The sequence below is a fragment of the Stegodyphus dumicola genome, chromosome 6, assembly GCF_044657685.1.
Source record: "Stegodyphus dumicola isolate Sdum_Otavi_A_Nest chromosome 6, ASM4465768v1".
In the NCBI taxonomy this organism is placed as follows: Eukaryota; Metazoa; Arthropoda; class Arachnida; order Araneae; family Eresidae; genus Stegodyphus; species Stegodyphus dumicola.
The window spans coordinates 22,787,105-22,800,823 of record NC_140773.1 but is presented as its reverse complement, the minus strand read 5'-3'; the positions used below and the strand labels follow the sequence as shown (position 1 = coordinate 22,800,823).

The following is a 13,719-nucleotide window of genomic DNA, read 5'->3' as shown; positions in this document are numbered from 1 at the left end:
TTTGCAGTGTATAAAAATTGGTAACATGTTATCCAAATGTAGTTGAATTTCTATATAATCATAATTTTCGTGGTGTGGAGGTGTGAAGGTTTATCATTCGAGTTAATGAAAGTTGTGGATTATAAGTTCCATATTTTACAACATATAAATGCTTTTTATTAAAGACGTTACAAAATCAATAATGTATTCTTGAACATATGAATGAAAAAAGCAGCAAACATATAAAAATTCTTAAACATATAACATCTTTTCTGTATATTATTTTCACATTAAAGTTTTCTATAGCGTTACAAGTTCTTTTGTAAATAAAAACCATACCACATGGCAATATCTTCATTTCCTACTTAAAAATACATACAACATTTTGGAACCACAGTATATATATATATCGAATATAATGCAGGTGTGCTTCTTAAGATATTGCGCTTCGGTCATTAACAGGACGCTCAAAAAATCCCTTCAGCTTCAATTAATTTTTCAAAATACAGAAAAATTTAGATTATGCTGACCGAAAACTTTTTCAAATTTAACATTAACTTCTTCTTTTGTATACAATCTAGCAATGCCTGGTTCCTTAAAAAACCCAGCTTTCTCAGTCATGTCCATGGCCGATTGGTTGCAATCAATCGTCGTCATAGTAACACCTCTACTTTCGGCCAATGGAAAGGCTTTGATTAGATAGTAAAGTATTAATTCAGCTATATCTGTTTCATCGGCATATAAGGGTCCAACCAAGGCATTGCCTTTAATGTTTTCTTTTATGCAGCCATACCCACACACCTTTCTTTCTCCAACTTTGATCGCTGCCACGGTGATAGAATCTCCTTCTTCGCAGAGCAGTTTGACTAAGTTCCGTCTACTGAATCCATAGACATCGGCATCGTAGAGTGTAACTTCATCTATGATGTCATCACCTGGCTTCAGAACCTGAATCTCTACATCAGGGATATTTGTACAAAGTTCGGAAGTCAGGACATCTCTAGCTACGCATACAACAGAACACCATGATGTTTGGACACCAAATCCAGCTCTGTCACGGTAGTTGGCAAGCTGCTCAGGAACAGGGTTGACTCCAGCGTTCCTTAGCCCAACTCGCTCCATAACAGTGTCCCAAATCCTCTTCCCAATTCCCTTCCTTTGATAGGACGATTTGACAACGTATAAACCGATGAAAGCGAGATCTTCATTCTGTAGTACACCAGCGCAGACTCCAAGTATCTCACCTGTATAAAATACAAACAGGGCTAAAATTTAAAACATTAAATAATTTAACATTACTAAATATATTTAATATTAGTTAAGTTTTGCAGCAAACTACAGTTTTGAAAGTCAAATTTGAATAGCTTTCTAATGTGAAAAATGTATTTTCTTCGCAAAGCGCCATCATTTGCCAAGAAATTGGTTCTGAATTTACGTAAATGGAGGTGGAGGAGTTATATTAAAAAGATGAAAATTCGCTGAGCCTTCAGATTTCGTTTATTTTTCATTCATCTTGAAAATAACTTCTTATACTACGCACATACATACGTAAGTTTCCACTTTACTTGAATTCAGGTTTAACAAAGTGTACGGCACTTAAGCTTTGTGAGACAAATTTTTTAGGTTACAGGTGAAAACATCGCGGACGAAAACGTCGCAGAGAAAACACCACAAGGCGAAAACATTCTCGTACAAAACATCGCGGCAGAAAAGAAAACAAGGAGAAAACATCGCAGTTCGAAAACGTCGTGGTACAAAACATCATCAGTAAAACTAAAGCGGTACAAAAACTTCGAAGTTTAAAAACATTGTTAAAATATCATCGTAAAAAATTAAGCATCCACAAATGATTGCATGACTATAACATGGCAGACATACGTTTTTGAGGGTTTAGACGTTATAAATACATATTCCCATTTGTGTGCACAAGAATTAATGAGAAATACTTTTACGTTTATATTTTTCAAAGTAACTGATAAATTTTTGCTAATAAATCAACAAGCAGACTTAAGCACTCAACAACAGAAAAGGAGTAGAATACTAATGCTACGTATAGCAGTAAACAGAATTTTGTAATTTGATAACTAATTAAAAAATTTTAATAACAGTAACCACAAGCTACACATATTCCTTTTTCTAAGCTTTTTTAGAATATATTTTTATAGAAAATTACCATTATAATTTTATAGGACAAATTCATTATTTAATACTTTTATTAGTTAACTATATTAAAATTCTGTAACTGCTGTACCTAACATTATTTTTCAACTTATTTTCAGTTTTTGAATGCTTAAATTCCCTTCTTATTTTTCAGAACAAATTTATTAGTTAATTCAAAAATATGAATTACGTAAAAAAGTAAACATATTCCTCAATCCTTCTTCTGCTCACAAATCATTATGGGTGTATGTGAATTTTTAATGCCTGAAAATGTATGTCTGCGATGTTATTGTCATACGATGATTTGAAGGTGCTTTATTGTTTACCACGATATTTTCGAAGACTATATTTTTTAAACTGTGAAGTTTTTTAACCGCTTTCTTTTTTTCAATGCTGATGTTTTGTACCGCAGTGTTTTAGAACCTGCGATGGGTTCTGCTTACTTTCTTTTCTCCCACGATGTTTTGTACCGCGACGTTTTCGCCTTCAGTTGTTTTCTCCGCGACGTTTTCGTCCGCGATGTTTTCGGCGGACATCAAAGAAATCATTTAAACAAGTAGTATATTTTTTGTTCAAAGTAGTGCAATTGGATAAAAGAGAATTCTATATTTACCTAGAAGTACTTCTCGCAATGCTTGAGCTAATTCAGAGCATACCTTGTTTATTATTATAAACTGAGAACCTGAAGTTACAGTTAATTACAGATAAAAAAATCACCATAAAATTTATAATTAATAAAAACAAAATATATTTTTGTTCGATTTAAAAATTAAACAATGTAAATCAGCATGTTTTCTTTGATCAGATGTTTGTATGATGATGTTTTCAGCTGGCATTGTTTTCTCCACGACGTTTTCGTCCACGATGTTTTCGACGGACACCATTTTTTAAGGCTTTATTAATTTGAATGTTTAAATGCAGTAGAACATAAAGTTTTCGGGCCCACCAGCGGCCGAGCGGTAAAGTCGCTGAACACTGGTAGTTCGGTCCGAGGTTCGAATCCCGCGAACGGGCTGGCTGCATGGGTGTTTTCGTGGTTTTCCCCATGTGTAACGTGTATACGAGCCAGTTTCCCTTAGAAAGTCCTCCACGAAAGGCATCCCTCCCCTTAGGCAGATAGCCCTAGTGTGCTTTGCCATAATTAAATACACACACACACACACACATAAAGTTTTCGAACGACGCCACAGCATTTTCACCAGATCCACTCCAAGTTGTATGCATTCTCATGGCGCTTTTCATATTTGTTGGGACTCCATGCACATTTCCATAAGAAAATCTCCATAAAGGCATCTCTTGTAGAACAGGTTGCCCTTTAGTGATCGGTAGAAGTAAATTCTGTCTTAATCAGAATGAAATTAAAGCTTACCTGCTAAAATATAGTTCTAGTAAATATGTATCATACATAATGTTGTATTGTATCTGTAACTGCATAATCACAAAATTGCATAATTTCATCAAGTATATGTAACTGCAAAGAATATCAGGTATTTTGAAATAATGTCTCATGTGAGCATGTATCATAATCATGTGAAGTAGTTTTAATTGCATAGTTTCGTGAAGTATAAGTAAATTAGTAATATTATTAAGAAATTATGCTATTTATCAAGTGCATGCAACTTTTAAAACATGTATAACATATTACAAATTATGCATAACTGTAGAATTATCAGGCACCTAAATTATCTATTCAAGTATTTAGAATTTGTATTACATATATTTTTTACGTATTTACAGCTGTATAGCTTTCTATGTACGCTATCCCTCCATGAAGTATTGTTTTGAATGCATGTCTTCGATAATTTGCATCGTAAACCGTACGTCTGTTTCCTGTGTAACTGTTGTGCAACACGTATTTTATGTAACTGTTGTGTTACTCCTATGTAATTGTTGTGCTACAAGTATCCTATGTAAACTCTTTTGCTACATGTATCCTAATTTTTCAATAATTTACAATTGCATAGCATTCTGTGTACCCTATCCCTCTATGAAGTCTATCTATTTTGAATATCTAGTATATCTTTTGAATTTTGAATATCTAGTATATCTAGTATATCTATAGTCTATCTATTTTGAATATCCTAGTATATTTTGAATATATTTCTCTTCGATATTTTACATCTTGAACTATACATCTGTATCCTATGTAACTGTTGTGCTACACGTATCTTAGTTTTTCGAGTATTTAGAACTGCATAGCATTCTGTATACCCTATCCCTCCATGAAGTTTTGAATATATTTCTCTTCGATATTTTACATCGTCAACTGTACGTTTGTTTCCTATGTAACTGTTTTGTTGCACATATCCTATGTAACTGCTTTGTTGCACATATCCTATGTAACTATTTTGTTGCATATATCCTATGTAACTGTTTTGTTGCACATATCCTATGTAACTGTTTTGTTGCACATATCCTATGTAACTGCTGTGCTACATGTCTGTTTGCTATGTAACCAATGTCCTACACGTATACGAATTAATTCAACTTCTTTGACCACCTAATATTCTCAATGATATTTATATTTATCAGCGTATCATTACAAAAATTATGCTTACTTTTCACTATCTGTTCCCCACAGCTGCTGTTTTCAAACTCTTTTATTCTAATCACTTTCTGATTGTATCGTGGAAAAAGGCAGAGACATTTTATGAAATTGTTTGGACTATTTAATGAAATGGAAATTTATGAACAAATTATACAGTCAATGTACCAAAGTGCTAGAGGCTGCTTATTGGGAGCTTTTGTCACAATATGCAAGATCAGATTTCCAGTTAGCAAAACAGATAAAATTCTTTTTAAGGAAATCAGTTTAAGCAAGGAACAAAATTCCGTCGAACTATCCAAGATGGAACAGTAATTAAATAGAACTAAGTTACTTGTATCACTCATGTAATGGTAAGAAGTTTCTGTACCAAGCATTTAAAGAGCAATTTCATTTATTTAAATCAAAAAATAAGGCAGGTGTTCTTTAAAATAGTTGTTGAAAGACATAAAACTATTTCTCATTAAAAAGCGAAGAAAAAAAGCATCAGACAAGTACAACCTTTCACAAATTAATATGGCTCTGACCGTGTAAAATTTCGTGAGGTCAACGATAATGATAAAGAAATACGGAAAAGGAAAAAAAAAGTCATGAAAATAAATCTTAGAAGGTTCTATAAGTTTTGGAGCGGGGTATTCCAGTGAAATGAGGTATTTGAGAAAGGGAAGGGGAAGGTGATGTTAGGCCGCTGTTGCCCTTGGCAACCATTCCCAATTCTCATTACATCTTCACTTCTCAACGTGTTGAAGCGTTTGAAGCTGCCATCCTCAATTTCTGGCAGCCTGTCTGGCGTGGTAATTTACTATGAATGGGAACCAAAAGTTCCAGGCATTGTATTTAAGATCCTGAATTTGACGCTTGATGTATAATGGAAAATTTGATTGACAGATCTTCCTGAGAAAATGGTTACAATACGAACAATAAATGGATTCTTTGCACAACTTATAAAGTTATTAAGTTCAGTTAACTGGAAGTAGAGAATAAAGTGTCATTTAATCAAAGTTTAAATTTTATACAGTACTAAGAGGAGATTTATTTTAAACTGGGGATACTATAAAGTATTTTCTCCCTTCTTTCTCGTGCCTTCGTAGTTTAATTGGAAGCCTACTCGACGAGTATTCGACAGGTGCAGGGCTCGAGTACAGGCGACAGCATTTACATTTTTCAAGTCTGCTGCTGTTGCCCAAACGGTATAGTGGTTAGGGGAGCCTACTACGGTACTAAAGGGCCCGGGTTCGAATCCCGGAGAAGACATAGATGTTTATAAATGTATAGTGTCGGTGCGGCATGGCGGCACTCTAAATATGCGGTTAGCCGAAAGTCCTCTCGAGTGGATTGGTGGGAGTGAGGAGAGATGGACACCCTCGGATCACCCCCGGGGTGCTCTTCCACAAAATTAGGGGTGGAAAATAGAAGTCTAACTTCTTTTCGGAGTAGGTTCTGGCAATCATTGTTCCATATAATATGGACACAACAGCAACAATAACAACCTCTCCTGCTAAAAAAAAAAAAAAAAAAAAAAAAAAACCTAACGACTCTACAATTAGCGCCCGAACTAAAACCCCGTCACCACCAGGATTTAGCGATGGGTCTCCTCATCCTCAGTCGCCCGTTTAAGGGCCGTTTCCACGGGGGTCTATCAGAGCTAACGAAGACAACTGACGTAGCCAACCCATTCTAAAACCAGTTTCTTCCATAGGGCAGCAAGTTGAAAACAACTGAACTGCAGGCATAGCAGAGCTAGTCGACACATTGAACTGACCCCGTCCGTTCAGATAAACCCCAGTGGGAACGGCCCTTTAAAATCATCTAATGCAGACAAAACAGGGAAAAAAAGATGATTTAGACTCCTTGTTTGATTTTTAGGCATATGAAAATAAAACTTTAACAGAATTCATCTATAGAATGGAAGAAATAAAGGAGAACTTTAGTGCTCTCATTTCTCTTTCACAACAAGCTCTTTTCTATGATTTCATTTCCAGATTTGCGCAATGCTACAGACGAACATATTTTCATAGCTCTGTGCTACAATTCTGCATTTTAATGCAGGGAACAAATCACTGTCGTTGTGATCTCTTAGACATAATTACTGTTTAGGTTCCATTATGAAGTATTTTCGCAATTAACATCTGAAATTTTGAAAGAAGAGATCTCACTTTTGACAAAACAACATGAATACATATGAATATGGTTAAATAATCTATCATATATTAGAAAATCAAGTAATTAGCTGCCACGACGGGAAAGTGGTTAGTGACACCGCCTACCGTACAGAACGTCCTGGGTTCCAATCCCGGAGAAGGCATGTATGTTTGTAAATGTATAGTGTCTGTTCGGCACTCAAAACATGCGGCTAGCCGAAAGTCCTCTCGATAGGCTGATGGTAGGAGAAGAATGGTGGGAGATCTTTGGACCTGTCCCCGGGGTACTTTTCTTCAAACTTTTATGCATAACGGAGCAAAATCGGACTGCCACCTGCATGGCGCTCAAGACTTTGGCCAACGACTGGCGCAGTCTAGTGCAATGCGACTGACGCAGTTTTACCACGCCAGGAATATGTGGACTTGATCTGATTCAGACAAGGCAGATTAATAACAATAGCAGTAACAGCAACTCAAATAATTATGGGTTACCACAACTTCTTATAAAAAGTTGCATAACAGTCTCATTTTTTAATGTTAGCTATGCTTATATAATATTTATTCACAAAAACAAGAAATAATATCCTGGTATTGTATTTAACTTCATAGTTCTATTAAAGTCTTTAATAAATTCATAATTTCTCCGATTAATAAATTCTCATGCATTATTATTAAGCTCACGATTCTAATCCATTATTTTACTAAATATACATCCTCAAAATAGAAGGAACAAACACATAGCTACCAAGTTCTGTATCTTCTTATGCACCTTACTACCAGATCTCGACACCAGTTTTCGATGACTTCTGCTTATCGATGCAACTCAAATGTTCGATTTGTTTCGAATAATTAACTGATATTAAAGAGTTAGTTATGTAACTTGACTAACTATCGTCTACTGTCTACCTTCTTCTGTTTTTGTACTATTTTAGCATAATGTAATGACCTTGGAGTTGATCCAAAAGATTTTACTTTATTCAAGAACCGGTGTTACGATTGAGATTCTGAGCAGAATTTGAACAGAGGAACATTTTTGTTAATAATTAAGTTATTAACAACCAAACTGTTGAATATAATAACCGACTTCATATCACTTCACATAAAACTTGTGTTTCCTGGGAATAAAATGAGCGTGACTGATAACAATTCCTAATGACACGTCATGATTACGTTAGAACTTTAGCAATGTGTTCTGCATAAGTATTACGCCTTAAAGTAGTATTATCAGTTCTCATGCTAGGATAATAAATATTTCTCAATCTCTGGCATTACTCACTTTTTATCAGTTAGATAGCAATCGCCGGCTGAGACATAATATCGTTCTGCACGCTATTTTACTCATTGTGGCGGACCACACAAAGCTATAATTAATTTATTAAATGCCAAACTGTTGAATATAATAACCGACTTTATATCCCTTCACATAAAATTTGTGTTCCTTGGAAATTAAATGAGCGTGACTGATAACAATTCCTAATGACACGTCATGATTAGGTTAGAACTTTAGCAATGTATTCTGAATGAGTATTACGCCTTGAAGTAGTATTATCAGTTCTCATGCTAGGATAATAAATACAGTAGATGGACAAAAATATGGAAACACCTTGTGAAATGCATGTTTGAAAAGAAAGATTGATTTTAATGAAATATGTAGGTGGCGCTGGCGTTTTTGACTACTGACGCCACCTATACAACTTCGTAAATGTGCTAAACAGTTCAGTTCAGTTCACTCCCCTGAAACTGCATGAACACAAATCTGTACCAGATAATCTAAATCTCTTCAGATATGAATTGAATTTACCATGTCCAGTTAGAAATTGAGTAACTTCAAAATTGCAGAAAAAGTGTTTATTATTCAGTCTGTGAGGAATGGAAGGAAAATATAGTTTAGTCAAAGAGGCAATAGTAGAATTCCTGTATAGTTCATTCCAATGGAGTATTGTATCATCCCTACTTTTGTTCTTGTAAAATGACTTGGGAAGTATCATTGGAGTAATTACTTGAAGATGTGTAGCTTCTTTTGCCAACCAATCAGCCCTTTCATTTCCTAGATTGCCAGTGTGGCCACGTATATGAGAAAAGATAACATCAACACCTTTATTATTAAGGTATTCCTAAGAGAATATAAGGATGAAAGAGAATCAGTGCGAATAAGAAATTTAGCACTTAGCGAACAGTTGTTAGATATGCACTTAACTGACTCGCTAATGTACAGTAATTCGGCTTGAAAAACACTGCATTCATTGGGAATTCTAAAGAGTTTGTTTTCCAGTTCAGAACCATGACGGAAAACAATAGAACAACAAATGTTCGACATTTTGCACTCCCCCAAAACTGCATGAACACAAGTCTGTACCAGATAATCTAAATCTCTTCAGATATGAATTGAATTTACCATGTCCAGTTAGAAATTGAGTAACTTCAAATTTGCAGAAAATGTGTTTATTATTCAGTCTGTGAGGAATGGAAGGAAAATATAGTTTAGTCAAAGAGGCAGTAGTAGAATTCCTGTATAGTTCATTCCAATGGAGTATTGTATCATCCCTACTTTTGTTCTTGTAAAATGACTTGGGAAGTATCATTGGAGTAATTACTTGAAGATGTGTAGCTTCTTTTGCCAACCAATCAGCCCTTTCATTTCCTAGATTGCCAGTGTGGCCAAGTATATGAGAAAAGATAACATCAACACCTTTATTATTAAGGTCTTTAAGAAGAGCATGGGAAGTGACAATTAATTTATTATATGAGAAGATATTCCTATGAGAATATAAGGATGAAAGAGAATCAGTGCGAATAAGAAATTTAGCACTTAGCGAACAGTTGTTAGATATCCACTTAATTGACTCACTAATGCACAGTAATTCGGCTTGGAAAACACTGCATTCATTGGGAATTCTAAAGAGTTTGTTTTCCAGTTCAGAACCATGATGGAAAACGACATAAGCTAATCCAACTCGATTATTAATTTTACTGCCATCTGTATAACAAACAACAGGGAAAGTATCATCAACAAAATTGTCATAAATGATAGTTTGAATTGGCAAACGATTGGCAGGATGAGGAAGATCTTAGTTGAGCTCTACTACCAATCGAAATTTTTGATAGCATTCAATGTAAGTAATTTGGCCAATATTTTTTAAAATCTTTCTTAATAAGTATTTTTAAAAACTTAGTCCTTTTTAATAAATCGAAAGTAAAGAGATTAGGGGCGAAAAATACTTTTACGTTTTGCATGTTAAAACTATTCGCTACAATTTACAAGACTTTTATTTACTAGCTTTCCTCTCTTTAAGCAATTATGCTCGCAGACTGCCGTTATTTGAATGGCGCAAGATCAAAATCTCATTTGCAAAATAATTTGTCTCCAACAGCCATATAATAAGAAAAACCGACGCCTTAATGTCACTTTCTTCGAGGGACACTATTCAAGCTATTCATTGGATGTGGTCTCCGGAAATTAATTCGTGCCGATCAATAATTTCGCAGCATTTATTTCCGCGAATCGAAAATTCTTGCCATGTTCTCAACATAAACTCTCGTTAGTGTCTGACAAGCATTGAAATGTTTATCGATTTCATTTCGGCGTTTATGAAAGTCTTTGGCTTAGAGAATTTCTCTAAATTAAACTGAATAGCTGTGATGGAAGGAAGAGAAGAAGTTTAATAATTAACTATGAGAGTTAATAGAGCAAAATTTGCAGTCTTTATGATATACTAAAACTATGCCTTCATGCTTACATATTGTATAAATTTCATATAAATTCAAATGAAGAGCTGCAGAGCAAAAATGAGAGCACTAGCTTCAAAGAAGTTTATTTACTGCGACTAAGTGTTAACACTATAAAATTAAGCAATCTTTATATTCTTAAAACTTTGTCATTAGTTTTTAATGTACCGTAAGTTCCGCGATTAATCAGAAAAACATTTCAAATGTTTTTCTTGAGCATAATAGGAAAATTTTGGTTAAATTTTAAGCCTAATTAATGGTTAAACAAGAACACCCGGTAGAAAAGTGGCTAGGACGTCAGGCAGCTACATCACAGGTCCGGGATTGGAACCCCGGGCTGGGAAAGATTGACGTTGATTCAGCCTTTATCCCTTGAATGGGTTGATAAAATGAGTACCAAGTTTGGTAGGGGACGAAACACCGGGGGTCGTGCGACAAGCTGACCACTTGCCCAGGGTATATGCTGATGCACCACAGGGCCCAAGACCAAGAAAGCAGATTTCACGGAACTGCTGGCCGTGATCCATCAGGGATGTTGTGCCGCTGAGTTTAGTTCAATGATTAAACAAACAAAACAAATAATAAAAGTTTTAATCTAAAATTCTGCAAATGAAAATGTTTTAGAAATTATATATGGCTTTTCAGAGCTTGATTAAAATACAACACATAGCATGGAAATTTTTTCCATCAGAAAATGAATGTTTGCGATGTTATCATCATGCGATGGTCTGTAGGTGCATTTTTTTTATCACGATGATTCATAATTGGCATATTTTCTCCCTGACTTCTTTTCTCCCATGATGTTTTCACTACGACGTTTCTCCCTTGAGTTGCTTTTTCCTCAACGTTTCGTCCGTGATGTTTGGTCTGCAGTTTACGAATTCTGGTGTTTATCATATCAAATCTCTACAGACGCTCACTAGACAGAATGATATTTGTTGAAGATAAAGTTACGATAAGAAACGAAAGTTTTCTAAATGGGAAACCAATGATTTAATAGTTTATTATTACAGCAAAAGTTGCATTAAAGTTGGTGATACAATCTTAGCTTTTGGTAACTTTTTGGCGAGCTTACTAAAATTTATCTTCTCATTTCCTTAATTTTGCAGCACAATGCGCAAAACAATTTCGACCAAAATTGGTCTTTTTAGTATTGTTCTTACAACTTTTCTTATAATATATACACGTGTGTGTAATAGGATAACTTGGAGAAAGCTGCAACGGATTGGTTATGTTTCTCTGATTTATAATAACTTGGAGAGACTTTAGTGAGTCGTTAGAAAGATGGCACTCGAAAACACACATCGCCTTAAATTTCACACATAATTTTATTCCTGGATAGTTAATTCTGAGTATACATATTCTTTTTCATATCACATTATCACTGTAGGTGCGATATGCATCCCACAATTTTAGACAGATTATATTTTTGAAACAATGGACAATTGCTGGAAAATTGTAAGCGAACGAAATAGCGTCTCACCGGTAAGAGAGCTGAAGCAAAAGTGCGCAGTATCACAGCCTATTAAGTGAAGGTTTCGGTTTAAGTTCCTTATTAAATAAAGTTTCAGGTCTCGAAATTTTGAGTTGAAGTTCCGAATTAGCTATTTCATCAGCGTTACGCAAGTCATATGAGATAGACTGATCTAGAAATGACGCAGTCCAGAAAAAGGCATTACTAATTTTAGAATAAAGAGGGCGAATTAAATGGTTATCGCTAACTTAAATTATTATTTTTATTTATATATTTTTTATCTTACACACACACATATATATATTTGCAAAGAAGAGGAAAGTTAAAAATCGTTAATGCTTTAAAGTTCATTTGATACTGCAGTTCCAAAGTAAACAAGTAACACCAAGTATAAACAATTATACAATACTAAAGCAGTTACATTTTACGCAAAATAACCTACTGTAATTATTACTAAATTACATAAATTACAAAAACAAATAGGAAATTTGAAAAAACTAAAATTTTTTTAAAAACCTAAAAAACATCATCATATTTTGTTCGCAAACAATCAAAAACATTTTAAAGACAAAGAAATTATATACAAATATTGCATCAAATGGTTAATTAGCTCAATTCGAACTTTAATATAGACTTATCAAGGGAAAGGTGTAAGAAATATCCAATTTAGCTAATATCATAGGCACGTTTCGTCAAACGAAGCAATTGAGACTGAAAGCGGTAATTCATTAATAAAATTATTAATTTAAATTATCTTATTCTAGCTATGTGTCAATAGCTTCGTCTCTTTTCCCGACGTGCCTGTAAGTTTAAATTAAAATTGTACTTGAAGAACACAACAAAGAACAAGAAACAAGAAATATTTTTTCAAAGAAATTTTAAAACTTGAAACAGATGTAAGCATTCTAACGCGCATTCTCGTCACGTACAAAAATGAAACCTGACTCATCGATAATCAGCGCAGGACTCTAGCAGGTTGAATCAGAATAACAGAGCTGTGGGCTTAAATTACCGAAGCTCTCTGTTAATGAATTTAACGGATTAAACACACTTAAGCTGCTTTTTCTGGCGAGTAAATAAAAGTGTAGAAGTACAGGAAAATTTCAATACAAGAAATCGCGTGTTACTTGAAATAAACAGTGCAAATTTATCTTGAGACCTCAAATTTCTGAACTGTGTAAGAAATGGTCTTTCAATGGATATTACAATTTCTATGCAATTTTATATAACGTGAAAAATTGCAGACCTTTTGAATTTTACAAGAATTTAATGGCTTCAGTGGATGCCACAGCCTTTATGCATAAGCATGACACATTTCTGTAACAGAATGTCTGCAGTAGAAATGCGTGTAATGCATTTCAAGTACTTCCAACTTACCGTCATTAGTGACAGCTACGTAAAATCCTTCAGGATCGTAACTGAACCATGTGTCCAAAGAATGCGTGCCCTCAGATAGTTTCGTTTCTCTCCAAATATCCAGGACTTCAGGAATTTCTTCTTTTTCCATCGGTCGGATAGAGTAATCTGGTAGTTGAGAAGCCATAAACCTCACTGGATTTCTGTCGAAAATGAAAGAAGCAAAAATTATTAAGTTATTTGCATACATTTTGTTGTCAGATAAATACTTGGAGCACAGATTATTCACAGAATTCAGATAATCACCAGCTTTGCAGACGTACTGTTTCTGCTCGATA

At 34.5% G+C, this 13,719-nt stretch overlaps 1 protein-coding gene across 2 annotated transcripts in view; it reads right to left on the bottom strand.

Moving 5' to 3' along the window:
- Positions 1 to 121: 121 nt before the first annotated feature.
- The window catches only part of LOC118189073 (uncharacterized), a 46,022-nt gene continuing 32,424 nt past the window's right edge, over positions 122 to 13,719 (bottom strand). For both annotated transcript variants that reach the window (XM_035359616.2, XM_035359617.2), the window contains exons 2-3: positions 13,403 to 13,584; positions 122 to 1,223 (exon numbers count right to left, since the gene is read on the bottom strand). In XM_035359616.2, the coding sequence (XP_035215507.1) occupies positions 478 to 1,223; positions 13,403 to 13,568 (912 nt within the window). In that variant the 5' untranslated portion in view covers positions 13,569 to 13,584 and the 3' untranslated portion in view covers positions 122 to 477. The remainder of the gene's footprint in view (positions 1,224 to 13,402; positions 13,585 to 13,719) is intronic.